A 21,703-nucleotide genomic window follows, 5' to 3' on the forward strand; every position below is an offset into this window, starting at 1 on the left:
CATCCCATGACAACAATGCGGTCCGCGGTGAATTGCATCCGAGGTATTCACTAAAATTGTCATCTGGAAGTTATGAGCATGTGTGGAGTGAAGTCACTGGCTTTAACCTACGACCCTCCAACCTACCCTCGTGCATCATCAAAATTATGCAGCCTTTTGGGGGTTGATGCAGGCATACAGTGTTGTCCGAGCTTAATCAACGGATCCCAGATTCATTGTCCATTACTGCAACATGACTTGTTGAAAGATTTCACCAAAGCTTTTGATTCTGTGCGTCATCATTTTTCTGTGTACTATTACGTGGTGCGTATATTTTCTCTAGCATACGAGGAGCCCACTGATTGGAAATCCTTGAATTCAGGAGGGACTGAGCTTGTTTTCAAGCCAACTGCAAGTACAAAAAGGCTATTCGGGGTTGAACCTACGGTGAGATCCGATGCGAGAAAGAAGTGCGTGGGGAAGGCAGAGAGAAAGAAGTGGGTGGGGAAGGCAGAGAGAAAGAGCAAGAGACAAACAGAGAGAGAGAGAGAGATAAAGCGATACAGAGTGACCAAGATTGTGAGATAGAGAAAAAAAGAGGGAAACAAAAAGCAACAGACAGACAGAAATAGAAACCGCCAGATGAAGACATACAGAGAGAGAGAGAGAGAGAGAGAGAGAGAGAGAGAGAGAGAGAGAGAGAAGAGCGAGAGACATAGAGATGGAAACAGACAGACAGAGCAACACACACAGAGAGAAAGAGACAAAGTGTGATAGAGATATAGAAACAAGGAGGTAGAGACATGCACAGAGAGAAGGTGACAAAGAGCAATAAACCGAGAGCTGGAAACAAACAGATAAGAGATGCAGAGAAAGAAGGGACACAGTAAAAACAGACAGAGAAAGAAGGAACAAAGTAGAAACAGACAGATAAAAACGCAGAGAAAGAAGGGACAAAGTAAAAGCAGACAGAGAAAGGAGGGAAAAAGTAGAAACAGACAGATAAAGACGCAAGGAAAGAAAGGACACTGTAAGAACAGACAGAGAAACAAAGTAGAAACAGACAGATAAAGACGCAGGGAAAGAAAGGTCACAGTAAAAACAGACAGAGAAAGAAGGAACAAAGTAGAAACAGACAGATAAAGACGCAGAGAAAGAAGGGACAAAGTAAAAACAGACAGAAAGAAGGACAAAGTAGAAAGACAGGTAAAGACACAGCGGAAGAAGGGACAAAGAGCGAGAGACGGAGACATAGAGACAATCAGATACAGACACAATATGGATGGGCAGAGAGAGAGAAGGGATAGTGATACACACAGAGAGAGAGAAGAAATAATGAGAGAGACAGTCAGTTATACAGATATGTAGATAGAGAAAGAGAAGCATAAAGCGAGAAAGACAAGAGAGATGATGGTCTACTCAAAGACAGGAAAACAAAGATGGTGAAGGAGAGGCAGAGAGGGATAGAGAGAGGGGGAGAAAAAGGGAGACCAATCCCATACAAAAATCCACAGAGAGAGTTAACTGAATACTTTCTCACAGTATGTTAATTTAACCATTTCATCTTGATTTTCCAACCCCGAGAAGACAATTATTCCCACCTTCTCACGACCCTTGCTACAAAAACATCCGAAAGTGACGTAAGCTTTATCTCCATCAGATCTTGTGGGTGGTGTGGAATTACACCGGAAAATGTAGGATGGGAAGGAATACCATCGTGCAGAAGGGATGAAAGATGGTGGACCCTGCGTAAACATATTTAAGCGATGAGGTTGTGCGGGGGAAATTGCGAACAAATTGCTTTGGTCTCCGATACCAACCACCTTTTAATCGAATCTGGAAGCTTCGGGGGGAGGGGGGTAAGCTTCCTGTACCCCCACCCCCGATTCCACCCAGGCTCGAGTAGAGATCGGCTGGAATAACAATCGACGATTTGCACTTGAGTGGATGCTCCATCGGGGAATAAATTATCATTAATCAAGGACTATAAACGCAGAGAGCGCTGGCCGCATTGTTATTGGATAGAGTACTGCGGTAGAGAATAGGATTTAATCTATTTGGTTCCTAGGCTTTGGTATGCTGTACCATGATACTAGAATCATGTATTGTATTGTCGAGAGTTTTCGAGTTTCGGTGGTTTTTTTTTTTTTTTTCGGAAGGCATGAGCGTATATTCTAGACTAGCTAGGCTATCTACGAATCCTGAAGCCTTGAGAGTAAAATACAGAAGGGACATATATTAGAAAATGTGAATAAATCTAATTTTAATATAACGTTAATGACGATTCTGAAGTTGGCAACACTGAAATCTTAGAAGTTGGCAACATTGAAAGCTTAGAAGTTGGCAACACTGAAATCTTAGAAGTTGGCAACATTGAAAGCTTAGAAGTTGGCAACACTGAAATCTTACAAGTTGGCAACCTAAGACGTTGGTAACCTGGCTTCCACTGGGATGGCAACGTCACTTCCTTGAAGACGTCAAGAATGAGCCTAGTCTTCTTCTTTCCCCCGTAGCCTAGCACCACGTGTCATAGTGAGCTAGTATAAGTCTTGGACAAGCATACGTCACTGTCGGAATGGTAACTTTTCATTTCATCTTTATTATTTAGCGTCGCTTTTCTTCCGATTTTGTGGCTAATTACGACGATGAGAATAAATTATGATATAATGAAATCGATGTCGGTACACGTATAAAGAATACCTATGCCCATACCTGGAATTGAACCCGTGATCCCTGACGTCGAAGCGCGCTGTGCTAACCACTCCGTCAAGAAGGTCGGCGGAAGGCTGTCGATTATTGGAACTCGAGATTAAACTGAGAACTAGACAAGACTCTCCCAAGATTCCGATCTTTTCGTTTCGGCACCACCCCTAGAGGCAACACTGATATCTTGCTGCCCCCAACGAGGTTCGAACAATTGAATCCTCATATCGGAGACAAGACCGTAGAGTTCGCTCAAGTTCCAAGCATCTGTCGATATAACGGCTGCAGCTCATCAAAAAGTGGTTCAGCTTGCGCTGGACTTTAGCCGTTGTTGTATTGTACGGGGTGAGTCAGAAATATGGACTTAAAGTAAACAACAATTTGATATAAGCAGTCTCTTCTCCACCTTAGCACTGTCGACGGTAATAAAATCACATCTCGCCAATCTCACAATCATTCTGGTATACGTAGAATTGTCCACGCTGCAACTGTAACTTTCTGCTGCATACTCAACGCCATCTTGGCTAATGACGTAAGCTCGGGCGTGTGACTTATCTGAAATGAAAAAAATACGTTTCAAGTTTAATGTACCATTCACCATTTCCCTCTACATTGTACATTTACACACTACATTTACTTCAAACATGTAGCTGTATTTTTGACTCACCCAGGCTCGTAAATGTTATACGATGAATGAATGAGCTTTTTAACAACCGTGTATGGCGTGCTTTAGAGACCGGTGACGAAAGAAATGCGCAAACAGCAACAACATTAAGAAAACATCGGTAGCTGACATCGCTCGCGTATAATTTGATAAACAGGGAGCTTGCTTAATTATCTAGATGCATGTGCAAGTCGCACCTCCTCCCTGGGCGTGTTGCCATGGAAACGGGAAGATGAACAAGAACGCATCATGTAGTTATCATGATGGCATATCTCTCTCTGTCTGGATTTTTATTTTTATGTAATTCTCCGTCCCTTCCTCTCTTTCTCTATTTCCCTCTCCCTCTCTCTTTCCCTTTCTCTCTATCCCTATCTCTCTCTCTTTCTGTCTCTCCAACACTCTCCCTCTCTCTCTCCTTCTCCCTCTCTTTATTTCTCTATTTCCCTCTCTCTCCCTCCCTTCTTATCTTTCTCTATTTCCCTCTCCCTCCCTTTCTCTCTCTATCCCTATCACCCTCTCTCTTTCTCCATCCCTTTCCTATCTTTCTCTATTTTCCTCTCTCACTTCCTTTCTCTCTATCCCTATCACCCTCTCTCTTTCTCTCTCCATCCCTCTATCTCTCTCTTTCTCCCTCCCTTCCTCTTTCATTCTCTCTCACCCCCTCTTTCTTTGTTTCTCCTTATCTCTTTCTCTGTTTAGGCATTTCTTTGTTACTCTCTCTGTCTCGCTGTATGTGGGTATTCCTTTATTCGGTAACAGTTTCATACATCAGAGACACATTTCTTCAATTTTACACAAGAAACTACTTACGGAAATGAGTTTCTCCAAGGTTTCCAACGTTCGTCGAGCTAATTTCTTTCGTCGTGGAATATATTTGACCGGGAAATCGTGTATTTTTCAAGAGAAATATCTCACCGATGGACAATTGCCATTGCTTTTATTCGCTTGCCCTCCGACAACCGGATGCTGCGAACGTTTGATAACGTAAGCCCCTGTCAGTGTTTCAAGCCCCCCTTTTTCTTACTACGCTTACCTAACGTAACCAAACCTAACCTAACCTTATCGGAAATGGTTCGTGGGGCTATCCGTGTATGGTTCGTGGGGCTATACGTCAGCTACCCGTGCATAATGTATAATTCCCACCGGTGACGAACACGATAGTAGGTATTTTTTGGTGAAGAAGGTTGAAACACTGCATACCCACAACGTGAGTCAAGATGTGCCCGCCATATTGTGTGTTCCGGAAGCGAAGAAAGGAATAAAAAAACACTCAGAATGTGAAAAATTGTGTCTGTTTTCGTGTAAAAAGCATAATGGCACCTTGAACTATGTTCCGCAATACACAATTGGTAGGTACGGACCATGCAAAACATAAAATATCCGATTTTAATGTGTCTCCGATCTATGAAACTGGTACCCCTTTATTTCTCTCTCTTTCTTCACGTCTATTTAGTTTTCTTTTCCTCCTATCTATCTTTTCTTGCGTTTGTGTATTTGTTTGTCTCTGCTTCCTTTTTCTCTCACTCGTTATGTGTGTATTACTTTGTTTCTCTTTCTTCCTCTACATTCAATTCTCTTTATCCTCTCTCTCTTTCTTCCTTTCTACCTCTCGTTGTATGTGTACTTTGTCTATCTCTCTTTCCCTGTCTATTGAATTCTCTCTTGAGATCTTCCGTGGGTAGGTATTAAATTGCTTCTCTGTCTCTTCCTGTGTGTGCGTATTTCTTTGTTCTCTCGCCGTACGTACGTATTTTTTTTGTTTGTCCTTTCCCTCTCAATTTAATTCTCTTGCTTTATTCCTCTGTTCTCACTGTATGTGAGTGTTCTTGTCTCTCCCCTCTATTTTCCTTCCTTCTCTCTCCCCTTCATTGGCTCTGTGCTGTGCCTCTTTCTAGTTCTCCCCTGCCCTCTCTGTTTCTCTCTCTCTCTCCTTTCACTGCATCTTTGTTTCTAGCTCTCACTGCAAAATTCTCCAGTTTCTGAATTTTTCTTTTCCTTCTCTCCCACAACATTTCTGCATCTTCTCCTTTGCCTCCCTCCTTCCCCTTTCTGTGTGGCTGTTTCTGTATCTTTTTCTTTCTCTTTCCCCCAATCTGTGTTCTCTCCTGTCTCTGTCTTTCACTGTGTATCTCTCTCTCATTTTATGCCCGTCTCTTTGTTCTCTATCTTATATCTTCTTCTCTGCGGAATAGGAGAAATATGTGTTTAGATGCAGTATTCATTCGGCTACATTGTCTTGCGTAAATAAGTGCCTCCCCGATGGCGCAGTGGTAGCGTCGTTGCCTTGTAATCAAGGGGTCCGGGGTTCGGTACCCGGTGGACGCACATAGTGGTTCGGATTCCACTTTTTAAAAAACTGTAGGTCTAGTCCCGATTAGCCTTACTGTGCATAAAGTGGAGTTAAAGCACCAAATCAACCAATCCTGCGTAAGTAATTTCTCAAAAACATTACTTTTAATGCTTGTACTGTTTGGATAAATATGTATTAAATATGAGTACCAACACTACAGTCAGTGGCGTTTACGGGAAGGGTAATAAGGGATTGTAGCCCCCTGGTAGTTTTCTCTAGCCATCGTAAAAGGAAAAAAAAGATTATCAGTTATACAGTACAGACTGCAAAGAAAAAAGGAGGGCGGTCATAACACTCTTTACGATGGCACGCCACTGGTTACAGACTTGCTGTTCTCCCTTCACCTCGGCAACCACAATTAGGAAGAAATCTTTCTCGGCGAAATGGGTTGGCCGCCGGCGTCAGGGACTAGTGTCAATATTGGCCCCCTCTCGCTGGACACGAAAGAAAACACCGTTCCTCAGCCTCCAATTTGGGGGAGGGGGTTATCCTACTTAGGAAGGGGGGGGGGAGATCTGGATTAGAGTCATTACGAGTCCCCAGGAGGAATCTATACCACTGTAAATCCTTTCCCACTATAAATTTGGAAGAGATTCGTGGACGGACTTTGTTGAAATTTTATGTAATCAAGCGTCGGCCAATGGGAAGAAAGCTAACAGTTTCCTATTTGTATTCTCGTTGTTTAATGGACTTCAATGTAACTTTAACGTGAAGGTGATTTGTTATTTGATGCTGAAATGGGTCAAACATAAATATGTTCAATCTTCAGCAGTCCAAGATAGTAAAATCGTAATAGGTATAGATCGTAATAATGATACTAATAACCTAGTGCTTGATGTTAATTATTAATTGTTTCCATGATATGAAAAACTCAATATGCGGACCAAGCCAGAATTTATTTTATTTTAAAACCAGGGAGGAGGACATTGACCAATATTAGTGTGTACATATTCTTCTCCAATTACATGCATCAATTTACCAAAACAATTGCTTTAGAATATTCAAGAATTACATCAGAATATTAAAATAGATGTGAAGTAATCACAAAATACAGTTTTTCGTTCAAAATTGGTGCAAAATAAAAATTTTGCATAATTTCCGGGATAATTAGAGTCTGCATAGGTGTCCTGTGGCATTTTTCAATGTCCTCCTCCGTGATCGTGCGATCTAAGGCGTTGTTCTATGGACTCCGACTGCGGGATGTGTTACGTACCCAATGGGACCAACTCATGTAAACAGTTTGCCGAGGTGGAGTATAGATGGCAGCACAAGGTGTGTAAGATTGAAGATTAACACGAGATACACGAATGGCAGTGTAAATAAGCGCAGAGTAATTTGGAAAGCTGAACAACAATAGAGTCCATTATAAGAGGATAAAGAAAAGATAAAAAGCAATAAATTAATGTAAATACTTAATAAATTAAATTGCTGCTCATATGTAAATATACCGAAAAACTAAAGAAGTAAAAACACTGATATAAATTCGTGTGTAATAATAAATGACTCAATGCTTTGGCAGTGTTTACAATAGAGAAAGAATACACTGCAAACATAGAGGGCTTCAATGAAAAAATAATTACAAAATTTGCTGAACAGGAGAGCACAGTTCTCGTTTAAATGAGAACCAACCTTCGTAGAAAGGTACGTTTCAAAGCAATACCTGTTTCTTTTGTAATTCATGTGAATGGTCATTATATTTTAAATTCTTTACAAAAAAATAAGTCCAAGTCTGTAGTTTAGAGGTAAATAAAAACTTTTTTTTTTTTTTTGTAATTCATGTGAATTGTCATTATATTTTAAATTCTTTAAAAAATAAGCCCCGGCCAAATTTGAGGCCACGAGACGCCACTGCGTGGTGTGTATTCTAGTCCTTTTGTATAGCACCGGTGGCAACCAACCATGGTTAGGTACGAGTGAGTAGCGTAATCCCACGTCACCCCATTACTGGTTGAAGATCTCCACACCACAACGCTGACAGAGGAAGCAGGAAATCGGGGAACTCCAGTTGCCCATTACGCAATTCCGCTTCTCTCACTGTTCATTGGTGGAGCCGTCTCGCGTCACTACTTGTTCTCGTTCGCCTGGTCTACAGTTAGCTGGTACGAGGTTTAGGTAGGATTGTGGGAGGGAGACTTCCAGTCGGGATATAGGACAAAACCCTTCGAGGGCTGTAGAGCCATGGGGGGGTTAATATTGATCAATATTTTTAACAAATTTTCAATTATTGCAATTTTCAAGTATGGGAGTAGGTATCTGTTGAAAGTTGTATCGGCTCAGTCCTAGTGATTATATGATTAAATTGATGAAGGGACATTTTTCAACATCATACCAAGAGTTTCAGACGCTATAGTCTCGATCTGTCACGCTCTCGTTCTCGTATTCGACTCTTTGTATAAAACTACTTGTGTCTCGTTACCTTCAGTGATCTTCAAGGGCCACTGATGTCTTTCCGTGGTCGCATGACTTACGGGACACCCTGTACTTCAGTTCGGCAGAGGGAAATTATCGGCGTGACTGTGCCATTACTTTGTCCCCGCCGATGGAAAATTTGCCCTAATCAACCTATTGTTCCACTGTCTTGTCCTACACGTTCGTGCATGCCCTATTTAGAGTCTATTGGCGCCGAACAATAGCCGCGGAGTTCTTTTTCGCTTCATAACGAACAGGCACCGTCATCGGCCATCTAAAGCTCTCTCCCGAACCACTTGGAAATCTCCAACTTCATTCTGCATTGTGCCACTCTCTGGTCTCGACTCGGAGACAGTGTTGCCACAATCTGAGTGTTATTTCCCTTTTGCAACGAGAAAAAATCCCTTTTTCACCCAATTTTTCCCTTTACCTAATTTGAGTTTTTTTAAAAGGCTAATTGGGACTGGACCTACAGTTTAAAGTGGGATCCGAACCACTATGTGCCTCCACCGGGTATCGAACCCGGAATTACAAGGCGACGATGTTACCACTACGCCATCTTGAAGCACCCTTGATCTAAAGATATCATATAAAAAAGATAAAGTGCTCCCCTGTGCTTAGCACAACGCCATGAAGGCGTACAGGGGGAGTGGGGGTGATGTGATCAGCATCACGCCCCTGACCGCCTTTACCCCCCAGGGTTTCCCCCAGGTACCCATGTTATTCGACGCTGGGTGGGCGCCGGGGCCGCTTCCAAAGAAATCATATAATAATAATAATAATAATAGTATTAACTGCGTTGGTCTAGTCGGTAAGGCGTCTGACCTTCACCTCGGGTTCGATTCCCGGGGTGAGTTATCTAAGGCCGGATCTGGGGCTCACCCAGCCTCAAATCAATGGCGCTGATCACATCACCTCCAAATTGGCCAAGATCGAGAATGAGTGGGGCCGAAGCCCCACATCCCCTAAATGTGCCGTCATGGCACGATGCTATATGCACGGGGAACTTTACCTTTACCAAAATAAAAATACGAGTAATATTAATAAGTAGTAACAACAGTAGTTGTACTATCGTTATATTGTATATATTAAAAATGTTGAACAATGCATCACAAGCAGACTTCTTACTGGGTAAGATGTTCCAGGTTCGAACCCTGTTCGGTTGTGTTTGTTCCAACACCCATTTCATCATTTATCCTCGTCGTCGCTATTACCCAAAGATGGAGAAAAACGACGTAAAATACCAAAGAATATATATGACTTGGCATTAGACATCTACTTGAAGGATTGAAAATAAGATGTAACAGCAAAGATAAAATAGAAAAAATATATATATATACTGGAACCTAATATGTAACCTGAATTAATATTGAGTCTGATGTCTTCAAATTTCCCTGAAATGTCGTCATTCTTCATCGAATGTCCCTTTTGGTTTAAAATTCGGGATGAATTTCCCTGCAAAAAGGGTAATTTCCTTTTATGTGGCAACACTGCTGGGACACTGCTTTTCCACTGTAATAATTGACCGCGTTTCTCGCTCTCAGTCGGGATTGGAGAAGGGGGCAAACGGGGGGGGGGGGGGGGGACACCGGTGTCTTTGATAAATCATTTCTTCCCGGCAAGTATATCTTGAAGAGTATCAAGCAAGTGTGCAACGTTATTGAGGTAACACACATTTCACATATACACACATGCTAAGGACGCAACCTACATCATTGCATCTCTGTGCAGATTTTATTGAGCGTGCTCCGTGGGAGGAACGTTTTTTCAAATCTCAGTTTACCTGAGAGACGTATTTCAAATTCCAATTTACCCGAGGAACGTTTCTTTCAAATCTCTCCGAGGAACGTTTCTTTCAAATCTCCCCGAGCAACGTTTCTTTCAAATCTCCCCGAGGAACGTTTCTTTCAAATCTCTCCGATGAACGTTTCTTTCAAATCTCTCCGAGGAACGTTTCTTTCAAATTTCCCCGAGGAACGTTTCTTTCAAACCACCCCGAGGAACGTTTCTTTCAAATCCCAGTTTACCCGAGGAACGTTTCTTTCAAATCTCAATTTACCTGAGGAACGTTTCTTTCAAATCTCAATTTACCTGAGGAACGTTTCTTTCAAATCTAAATTCACCTGTGGAACGTTTCTTTCAAATCTAAATTCACCTGAGGGGAACGTTTCTTTCAAATCTCAATTTACCTGAGGAACGTTTCTTTCAAATCTTAATTTACCCGAGGAACGTTTCTTTCAAATCTCAATTTACCTGTGGAACGTTTGTTTCAAATCTCAATTTACCTGAGGAACGTTTCCTTCAAATCTCAATTTACCTGAGGAACGTTATTCAAATCTCAGTTTACCTGAGGAACGTTATTCAAATCTCAGTTTACCTGAGAAATGTTTTTCAAAAAGTTTACCTGAGGAACGATTTTCAAAGAGTTTACCTGAAGAATCTTTTCCAATCTAAGTTTATGTGAGGAACGTTTACAAATTGAAATTTAGATTCGGAACTTTTTAAATCTCGGTTCACATGAACGTTCTGTAATCTCATTTTACACGAGGAATGTTTTAAAATCTCAATCCACCCGAGGAACGTTTTCAAAGCTAAGTTTATCTGAGGAAGGTTTTCAAATATAAGCTTACCTTTGGAACGTTTTTAAAATCTGCGTTTACCTGAGGAATGGTTTCGAATTTCGTCTAGACTTTTTCTAAAAAGAAAAAAAGGCGTAAATCTGACCTGAAAGCGAAACGAGCGTCACCTCTTTATTGGTGGTTTCTAATGAAGCAGCCAATAAGCATTATGGGATATCCAGATATCATTACGCGTAGAGATCGTGCTTGATATATACTTTTCTGAGCACAGAAGTATGGAGAAAAGGTCCTCGAAATTAAAATTTTGAGTTTTTGAAAATGTTTACTGTCGTGGTGGCAAGTGTGACGAAATAAAAAGAAGAGTAATTTTCGAACTGAACGTTTATTCATCTTTTTTTTGGGGGGGGGCTTTTTTCACCCGTCCATCTCCAGTTCTCGGAACCTCAATAATGCATGAGATGGAAATTGCTTCTCTTCGAGCTGAATGACAAATTATTCTCTTTAATTGACACGACCAGCTCGGTCAAACAGCTAATTTTCCCATCGCTTCGGCCATTTTTGTTTAAGTATGCGTGTTGTTTTTTTTTCGTGTCCTCCTCTCTCACCCCCCCTCCCCCCCCTCGTGACCCGCCAGTTCAGAAATCCGAGAGATTGCTCTGATCGGTTTTTCGGGCCAATGAAACATTTAACAATTCCACTTTTCGCTCACCCTGCTGGACGGGTGGATTCAACCTCTGCAATTCTTGCTACCACCCGGGGGCTGTCCCCCCTCGTCCCCCTCCATGTCTGTAATTTAATAAAACGCAGTTATAATGATTTCTTTTTGTCCACCAAACCACTTCTCCAAATTGGATGCTCAAATCATCGATGAGATATCGTTATGTCGCTTTTTGTTTTAACACGGGGGCAGGGGAGGGGGCTAAATTGGAAATGTAGTGACGTCAGCAATTCCAGTATTGCGCTCAATGTGATACGTGCTATAATTGCACTGTCCTCCATTTGGAATTCTGGGAGAGGAAATTGCGCTATTTATAAGTAATTGTCAGGTAATTGTTAACGATAATCGTTAAAATTATGATAACATTTCTTGTAGAGAATTTTATGCTGAACATTTGACCCGATATTCCCTTAAAAATCTGGAAAAGATGGCAAGATATAGGACTGGATACTAAAAAAGAACGCAGAGCTGGTCATATCGCCCCTTTGAAAAATCCTGAGCACGCCACTGGGAAGAAGGCTACCAACGCTTCCAATTTTTTTTAATCTATACTGTCCTTTTCAGCCACACACCTTCAAACGTCCTGGTCTACACATGTCATGTGTTCATAACATCGTCACTACAAAGCGTCCATCTTGATAGAAATCACCTGTCCTATAAATACATTTTAAGGAGCACACCGATTGACTTGTAGTATTGTTTTAAACATCATTGCATTGTTTAATATTCTGTAGGCAAAATCAAAAATATCTTTAGGACACTGCCAACCCGCAATTGAAAATAAGGAGGAAAGAAGCGATTATTTTATAGCGAAATCAGCGTGCATGCAGTTGTCAAAGTACAAAGTTAGCTCGAGTTACCGCAAGATGTCACCACCTGTTTTGAATATATTCCTGCACATTTCTCCATTCATTTATCCCGTAAACTATTGAATGTACAATCAAAAATAGTGAAACTGAAAACGTTCAATATAAAATTCTGTAAAAAAAATGTTTCATAGAATACTTATCGATGGCGAAGATAGTAATTTATCTTCTTGATATTAGTTTGTAATATATTATTTTGATGTGTACCAAATGTTTACGTTTGTGTGAACTATAACCGTAACCATTTGTTGCGTCCTAGTCCTAGGTCATCTTTCAAAATATCGTAGCGATCGAATGTGCTTGAAGAAGTCTATTTCTTGTTAGGAGATTTTCAAAGAATTCCCAAATTAACCTTAAAATGCCATGCTTCTCATTTATTTGCTCAACTAATGCAAAATACGTTTTCTTATTCAATCTATGGTATCTGAACACACTGTTGAGGACGAGATGCACATTTTTTGTTATATCTTTCTGCCCCTTTCCTGTATTTTTATGGCTCCAAAATTTCCCGGCAAATTCCTGTGCAAATTCCATGCTGGGAACAGCATGCGTTGGGCGGGTGGCGGGGGCGGAATTTGAACTACTGGTAATTCGTATCTTCTTGCTGGAGCCTGGACAGGTTGCTAGTTCCTCAGCTTCTGAAGCACAATCATCTTATTAAAATGAACAATTTTTCCTGGTCTATTATATTCTGTATTTCCTCTCTGGGCTAAATAACCTAACTATCCCATAGCCAGTGGCGTACACGGGGGGGGGGGGGGGTTATTGGCCCAGTATTCATGAAAAAAAGAAACGTCGAAGGCAGGCTGACTACTGTAATTTAGCAGCCCGCTAAAACCTGTAACGAAATAAGAGAAAAAATAGAAAAATGCGAACTAATGAACTCGAAAGTATATGAAAGAGTAAGAATTTCCTGTTCTACGCAATCATTCCATCTTCATTGTTCTCTATTCGGTACCACTTCTGTCTGCGAACAGCTCTTTTCCAAAATGAAGAATGTGGAATCAAAGTTGATGAATCGACTGATCGACACACTTCTTCGAGTAGCATCATGAAACTTCAAGGCAAATATTGACATGCTAGTGAAGGAAACACAATCAGTCTTTTCATTCAAGGGGCAAATAACAATATCATACAGCATTGTTTCATTATGCTCATTTGTTGCTTTCCAGTGATTAACTTCAAATCAGAACGTGACACTGTTCTTCGCAATAGTTACCAATGCTGACTTAGTGGGACATTCATGTGAAGGTGCCACTGAAACTCAATTTTTAACTGTAACTTTATCCTATCTTGTGAGGGAACGATCTAAAATTGTCATTTGATAAAAATTCAAGTACTACAGTAAAACCTCGTTAATCCGGACTAATGGGGGGAAGGGATAAGTTGACCGGTTTAACGAAAGTCCGGATTAACCGAAATAACATAAAATAACAGTAGAAAGTGCATTAAAACTCCGTTTATAGCAACTAAACACATTTATTATGGTGTATTTAAAGGGCATAGGCCTAAATATACTACAGTACAGTACACAGTCTGCGGGAAACAAAATTTCATCAGTGGTTGACTGCCTTTTCTTTGGGAAGTTCTCTTGTTGACTTCTAGCCACATTTAAAACCTTGCATTCTGCTTTTTGCTTGTCCGGATTAAGCGAAGTCCGGCTTATCGGGGTTCGGATTAACGAGGTTTTACTGTATTATTCATAATTGAGTTAGAGGATAGAGGTATTTTACATATTATTCGTTTAACATTTTTTTATTTACTTTTGTTTTGTATTGTGTCCCACCCGTGACCAAAAATGTGGATATGAAATTCGAAATTAACATAAACTATAATAATGTAGTCAGATGACCTTAAAATTTCCCTGCAATTGTGGTATTTTTCATCAAAATTCCCTTTTGGTTAAAATTTCAGTCCGAATTTCCCTGCAAAAGGGAAATTTCCCTTCATGTGGCAACACTGCCCGTGACGCCAAAAATAACTGATTTCTTCCTCAACTCCACTAGAATATTCAAAGGTCAATTACCTTCTCTCTTTGTCTCAAATAATTTCTTTTTCATCATTTGACAATTTACAGGAATTAAAATAAACTTGTTAAGGGAAGAGGCAGTGTTTCGTCTGTCCCGCCCGTGACACAAACTTGTTCACTTATGGCTATACATCTTGGAAAGTATTTTAAGGGTAGTTATGTTTAATGAACAGTGTTAAGTTTCATATTTCATTGCCCAGAAGCTGTAAGAAAAACGTTGCTTAAGTATCAGTAGAATAGTTACTTCTATATCAACAATGTAGTCGGCGTGCCCCACCCGTGACAATGGAATGAATGTCCCTATATTTCATAAGGAACCAGTACAGTAAGTGAACAACAGAGGGCAGTTATTTGTAAAGCTCATCTATAAACGTTGAAGGCCTATAGCTTTAAAATAGACTATACGTTCCTGGTATCTAATATTTCTCTTTCCCGTTTCTTCCAGGCGGGATGATTAACCTCTGACACTTGAGGAAATGGCTTCGGGAGAGACGTCAGAGGAGTCCCGAAGGACTTCCAGGATAGAACTCCTACCCTCGGATCCGGTTAAGCCTGGACAAGGCTTCGAGAATGAGGCGTTCGATTTGTCGTCGCTGGAAGCGAAACCCGTCGGGGAAAAGAGGGAAGCAGCGACCGACGAGGATCTCACGCCCCCTCCGGTGCACCCCCGAAGAAGAACAACAAGGAGGAGAAGGGTGGAAGCGGCGCCGAACGCGAAGCCAACTCGAGGATGGGCCGAGAGCGAAGAGGAAGTCAAGAGAGATGTTGAGATGTCGACTGAAGACGTGACCGAGATAACGGCGGTCCAACTGGGCTGCACGGCGTCGCCTTCATTGTCGTCACGCTCCGCGGAATCGAAGTCATCAAGCACCGCGTCCAAAACTAGCCCCCCACTGGCGGTTCTGCCGCCGGGGGCTTGCCCGGACAGTCCCCCTCACTACATCAGCTACGTCCCCGTGTCCGCCGTCCCACTGAGAGCGTCCAGTCCGTCCACCGAGCTGTCCCGCGGTTGTCGGGAAGCTCTCTCCTCGCTCCTGTGGGAACCGTACGAGTGCCAAGCCGAGACGCGGGCCAGCTTGAGCAGATCTGCTTACAAGCCACCGACGATGAAGGTGGAGGACGTTGTCGCTTGGTATCCACCCCCGCGTCCGGCGACGAGTCCGGGGTTGGTGCCTCAGAAACAGTTCGTTCCGGTGTCCATTGTCGACGCAGCGCGGTACCAGTTCCCTCGCACCAGAAGCAAGCTGGCAACGCCGCCGAGTTACCAAGAGGTGGGTCAGTTGCCGGCAGAGAGGTCGGACCAGCTCCGCAATCTACAGTTCTTGTCCCCCAGCAGCAGAGCCGAGCTGGGTAACCCACATCCCGAAGCCCCGGTGGTCACTGACCTCCATAGGAGCTCGGACAGAACAAGATGCCCGCCGCTAGAGGCGCTGGCGTCGCTGCAGACAGCGGAACCATCATCTGGGCACAGCAGTCAGTGCGAGTGTAACAGTTGCGAAGGCAGTCTCTGCGACGGCTGCGTTGGTGATTCTTGCGGTAGATCAAACCACCAACAGTCGGGCGGGATGGTGAACGTCGCTGTCGATCCCGGCATTGTTGGTGGCGGGTTGATGGTGGAGGCGACCACCACCAGCGGCGAGGACACCCCTTTGGTGGGTGCGGAGGAAACCCCGGTACGGGTCCAAGACGCTCGCGGCGGTAGTGCGATCAGTGATGGTTCTCGAGGTGCCAACAATGATAATACCAGTGTGGTGGCAAGTGGTGTTAGTGTTAGTTGTCGAAGTGCGTCCCTGCGGGTGCCAGTAACCATTCCGTGCCGCAGTGGGTCCAGGGAGGGCAGGGACCTCCCTCTCCTCCCAAACAACAACATCTCCAATGTACAGATCGTGCCCGGAGCCCAAACGGACAACGAAGCGAGGACCTTCACGTCGACCGAAGCCCAAACGGACGACACCGGACAACCCGACGCTCCCAGGAACAACAGGGAACACAGGCGCAGGGAGCGTCGGGAACGACGTCACAGGCGCAACAATATGCACAACAATCCCGCGCCGCCCCCGCCCCCTCCACCGGTGGAAATGTGGCAGACCCAGCTGGAAGGAACACAGACTGGGGATCGACTCCCCGATCTTCTGAATTCCCACCTCCCACCCCCGTATTCCACCCTGCCCATTCCTTCCGACAGGAGATTGGTGCCTCCAGGACCACCTCCACCGCCACCAACCCTTGTGCCTTTGGTTGCAGCACCACCGCCACCCCCTGTACCTCCTCCCCTTCCGGCGTCAGGTGGATCACCCCCTCATGGAATGCGGTTTCCCTTTCCAACGCCAGGCAGCAGAAGGTAAGTGAAGAACATTTTCCATAATATCTTTGTAGGCATAATTCTGTGTGTGTTAGCATTTGTTTCTTGATAAAGATTCATTCTGAAACGTTCCGGTCCCCTCCAGCTTATGTCCATATTTGTTAATGAGCAGTCAAAGAAAAAAAACCTCCGGAGATTAGACACAGGCATTGGCCGAGGATTTTCGAAAGGTGGGGAGTTACACATTTTTTTTGGGGGGGGAGGGGTTAGTCAGTTTTTAGATTAGTGCCGTCTTTTCCTGCCATTGACGTTATTTTTTTTTAGGAATATTAGGCCAAAGGGGGTTTTGACCCCTACTAACCCCACTTCGGGCACGCCACTGCATAGAGGTATTTGGATAATACTATATTAAAATTTTTAAAACTGTCATTTGAAAAATACATTTTATAGGCATTTGGAAAACGTGTATTGCAAGGACGTATTTAGGGGGGTTCAGGGGGTTCAGACCCCCCCGAAAGACTAACCAAGTACAAAAATCAAATAACGAACATGTGCTTTGGTTTACATTTCTTGCATAATCGACATATTACAAGACAGTAAATATTTAGATTTTATAATTGCTTTATTTAACATTAATTTGATGTGTGTGTGCGTGTGTGTAAATAAAAGCTAACATAGTACACCCAACGGCAAAAGAAACAGTAGGCGAATTGTCCACCACAATTTTCATTCGGTCTGTATAACACACTTTGATGGCAATGAATTTAAATAAAGACGTCAAGAAGCTAAGAACAATGCCTGCTTCGAACCAACATAGTTTCATTCCTTAAAACAACGCAGGATGTAAAGTAAAAAAAAGGAATGAAAATAGCGGTGGACAATTTGCCTACCATTATCTTTGCCGTTGACTGTACAACGACTCCTTTGGTACATAACCACAACATAATTATTTTATTGGGAGACGCTTGAGACTAAACTATCCTACCACACTGTTAGGGACTTAGAGCTCGCCCGCCCCCCTTCCCCTGAAAGACTTAACAAGCACCAACATTAGCTAAATAATGAAACTATATGTGTTTAGCATTTGCTGTGTAATCGTGTGGTTATTTATTCCCGCCGAACTATGAATGACAGTACCAAAGATATTAATCTGAAACTTAATTTTGGTCAACTGGATCTAACATTCTTTCATGTTATCTAATAAATATTTAATTCGTTATCTATTTGGCACTGATTTTCTTGACAGCGCAGTTGCTTTCATACAAATTTTAGCGATGCTTTTGTATCTCTATTCTTATACTATGTTAATTTAATATTTATTAATTAATATTATTTTAATTTAATATAATTATTATTGTTTTAATTGCAATATTATTATTTTTATATTCGAGACACTTGGCGCCCCCCTAAATAAATTTCTAAATACGTGCCTGGTGTATTGGAAAAATAGCGGTAGAGGGCGCCATTATAGAGAAAAAACAACTTCTCGTAACCAAACAATTGTTTTAAAAGTCGACAGAGAAGTTATTGCTCACCAGAACCAAATTATTGCACATTGATTTAGAGTTGTCAGCAAATTTAGAGTGACTATTACCTTGCTAAAGTATGCATTATTACTGTTATTACTCAATGTAAAATTATTAAAAGTACATCAACGACACGAGAAGTTTTCTGACGCTCGAGAGAATCACTTTTTGGACATACAGAAACTGACCAACGAACCTCAAGCGAGTTGCAAGTGAAGCCAGTAACCACATGTTTTGGTACACATTTAAAACTTACAAAGTGTAATGTGGATAGAATGATTCAAATTTTTACATATTGCTGCTGCTGAATTTTACGGAGGCAAGAAAACGTGGAAAAAATTATAAATTCGATCATTAAATACCACGCAGGAAGTACGAGTTTAATATAATCAACATAGGCTATCCCATAATACTGCATTTTTATAACGGTGATTGTGATAATGAGATATCTTTCTTCTTGTCAAAGATTTTATCGTCATTACAAGAAAATCGTGTTATGATGCAATATGTAGAGATCAGTTGTCATTAAACTGTTTTTGCTTTCAAGCCAAGGGTGTATCCACTTATGGAACCTTAGTTAGCCCCCCCGTAAAGAGAATGCCAATAAACATTTGAATAGGACGTTTAATAGTTTATAATGGAAATAATTTACGCCAGAGAGAGTGGAAGTGAGGCAGAAAAGATGGAGGAAATGAGAAAACCGACAGAAAATAAGAAACAAATGAAGAGAGAAAGATGAAAGTGAGGAAGAAAGAATAACATGGAGGGAAAGAAACGAGTTATAGAGAGAGTCCCCCGTATATTTTGTCCACCTCTTGAGCCTTTCGAAGCGAAATTGTATTTGTCACTCCTCTGTTTCAACAATTATTACATGTTGATGAGAAATTGGGGTTAGTACGTTGCAGGTTTGGAACAAAGAATTCGAAATCGAGGTAGCTTATCAAAAAGGTTTTTATATAAAATGAATTTGACGCACACATATACTACATGAAAGCTGCATGGCAACTACCACAAGGGCGCCAATTGTATTTTTGCCATTGTATGTCACTTCTTTGCCCCTTTTGGCTAATCGCGAGTTATACATAGGCACCAGAACTAACAACTTCGTCTTTGAGGGTAACTTTGTCATGAGTATTACACTGTGAGGCACGTGAAGATGATGACTGATTGTATTGTCTATGTTTTGTACCGAAACACCTTGCTCTTTGATTCCTTATGATACATGTGCTGAACTTGGTTTGTTTTCAACCACGTTGTCAAATTCCAATGTTTAGAAACAAATTAAAATAAATAAGAATAAAAGACACACAAACGTCACTACTTAGACAAGAGGATATATTTTGCAATTCATACCACTTTGGGTGACGATCTTGCCTCTCCATGGGGGTAATTTTGACCTGCTAGGAACGTAAGCAAGATGACGGGTAACTTCGTCACGAAAATGGTGACGTATTTGCCCCCCACAATATTTTGTAATTTCTTTGGTATTCCTTCAGTATATTTGTAAAGGACAAAGCGTTCGTCGAGTATAATTTTCGTGTTGTCACTCACCACGGATTTTGCAGGGCACATTAGAATATGCCAAAATCTGTACAAAGTTACCCTGTTCGATGGTAGTCTTTATTGATAAAATTCTAGACACAGCAAAATGAACATTGACTCTGCAAAGCTTCACTAAATCGAATATGGAATGATCTTTATACATGACCAAAAGGCATACGCCGAAGGAAGGTCATTGTATTATGTGGGAAGTCTGTATTTTCCCCGCAACTTCCAGTCTAAACTTTCCTGTATCCAAGGCGACTGTAATACGTGATGTGCGCATAAGTATTCGAAAGTTGAATAACTGAAGGAGCGTGTTGCCGACAACAATTCTGCAGTAATTCAACAAACGACGCTGTTAGAGAATCTGTAACCTATCTGTACGTATCAAACTACAGCTATTCTTTGTATGCTGTAAGAATGAAGTCATGCATGTGATAAAGCCATACCACTCAATGCTCCTGATATATTGAGCTGTGGGGTCTAATATTACGAACTGTACAGCTACGATCAATATATTAATGGGCAAAATAACTAAGGAACTTTTTTATTAGAAGTGACCTGGTCTTGTTTACATCATCTTCGTTCTTACAGTGGATGTAGATTAGGTATAAATCCAATGGTCAGTGCATGTTATATTTTTAGCATACTTGCCTACAGGTTGCCATGCACGTTATTTTTTCTTTCTCTATCCGTGATACTCTCATAACTTGGTGGCAAAATTCGCCTTTGTACCTTTTTCTCCTCTTCATTAGCAGCCTACTAGAAAGATGATTTCGAAAGCTCTTCCACACGTCTTCAAAAGTGTCGTGAGACTTTATGCACACCCTGTTGCTTCACCATGCGTTTCAAGTTGACATGAGGCCGCAACGGGACAGGGTTCACACACTAAAAAAGAAATAGCAAGGGAAACCAGCGTCGTAAATTGTGTTTTGAAGCCCTCTGCAGTTAACCTCCCCTTCCCCTCCACACACACACACATCTTGTGACACACTGACACACTCCAACTGGATCACATTGTAGCCATACAGGATCGTTTGTTTTTTTCCAACCGCATTGGTCGTGACGTCATCGTGGTTTCCTTCGATTTATATAAAAAAAATACAAGCTGTGTTTTGGGGCCAGTTTCTGGCCTCCAGTAAACAAATTTGTTGAAAAAAGGAAGAGGAAGTTGAGATGGCGCTGTTCTCGTCTTCTTCCAAAATGGCGGACGTCGTTTCCGCGGTGAAAGTTGCCCCCACTGAAGATCCGGGACAAGGCAATTTATGCCTTTCCATTTTCGTCCATGTCAATTGGATGATGCGCCCGCCTTCGTCAAGAAATGTGAAAGCCTGTCTGTTTAGGCGTGGACTCAATTGAACTGTGAGCTTTTGTAAGAAGAAGAACAACAAAGAAAGAAAATCAAGAAATGTACATCAACTGGGTCGTGAGCAGCTTCAGCCTTCAAAGTCAATAGTTTCAGAATTGTTTCCACGATATTCTCAATATCCGTCTTGGTGTTCAGTGGCGTTGGCAGAGAATTCCGTTCGGGGTTACAAGGGTCGATGAAATGCTTTTGGGGTGCGTCCGTACTTGGGTTCTTTGCACGCTCCAAGCCTCTTAACGATGACTATCAAGTCTACCTGCGTCGTTACGACGGCAGGGTTCGAGTCCTGACCTGAGCATTGATCTTCTTTGGGAGTGTTCCATTATCATCTCATCCTTGCGGTTAGCCAAAAGTGGTTAAAATGAACCAAATCAATTAATAAACTACAGAGCATTCCCTGACATTCGCTACGAAACTCGGCGGCAAGCGGCCCGGCATCAGCGCTTGTCTTTCCCGGTGAACGGGATCCGCGACAGTCGCTAGAGTCAGCTATTAAAATTAGTTTTCATATTGTGTACTAACCTTGAATACAGAAGGTGCTGAAAATGATGTCCCTCTGCTGCAACACATTCCTGGCATCTCCGAAGGAAATTTGCATTTACACGTGCAAGTTCGTCTACTGTAATTCTCCCGATTAGGAATTTTAGCGGCTCTAAATGCTGAAACACCC

General features: G+C 42.0%; 1 protein-coding gene across 1 annotated transcript in view; it reads left to right on the forward strand.

Annotated features, from left to right (window-relative positions):
* LOC145989942 (uncharacterized) overlaps positions 1-21,703 on the forward strand; it is a 442,396-nt gene that overhangs the window by 219,815 nt on the left and 200,878 nt on the right. The window contains exon 5 of the mRNA XM_083125475.1: positions 14,743-16,638. Within this exon, the coding sequence (XP_082981601.1) occupies positions 14,774-16,638 (1,865 nt within the window). The 5' untranslated portion in view covers positions 14,743-14,773. The remainder of the gene's footprint in view (positions 1-14,742; positions 16,639-21,703) is intronic.

This window comes from Lepisma saccharinum, chromosome 7 (genome assembly GCF_977018435.1).
Source record: "Lepisma saccharinum chromosome 7, izLepSacc3.1, whole genome shotgun sequence".
In the NCBI taxonomy this organism is placed as follows: Eukaryota; Metazoa; Arthropoda; class Insecta; order Zygentoma; family Lepismatidae; genus Lepisma; species Lepisma saccharinum.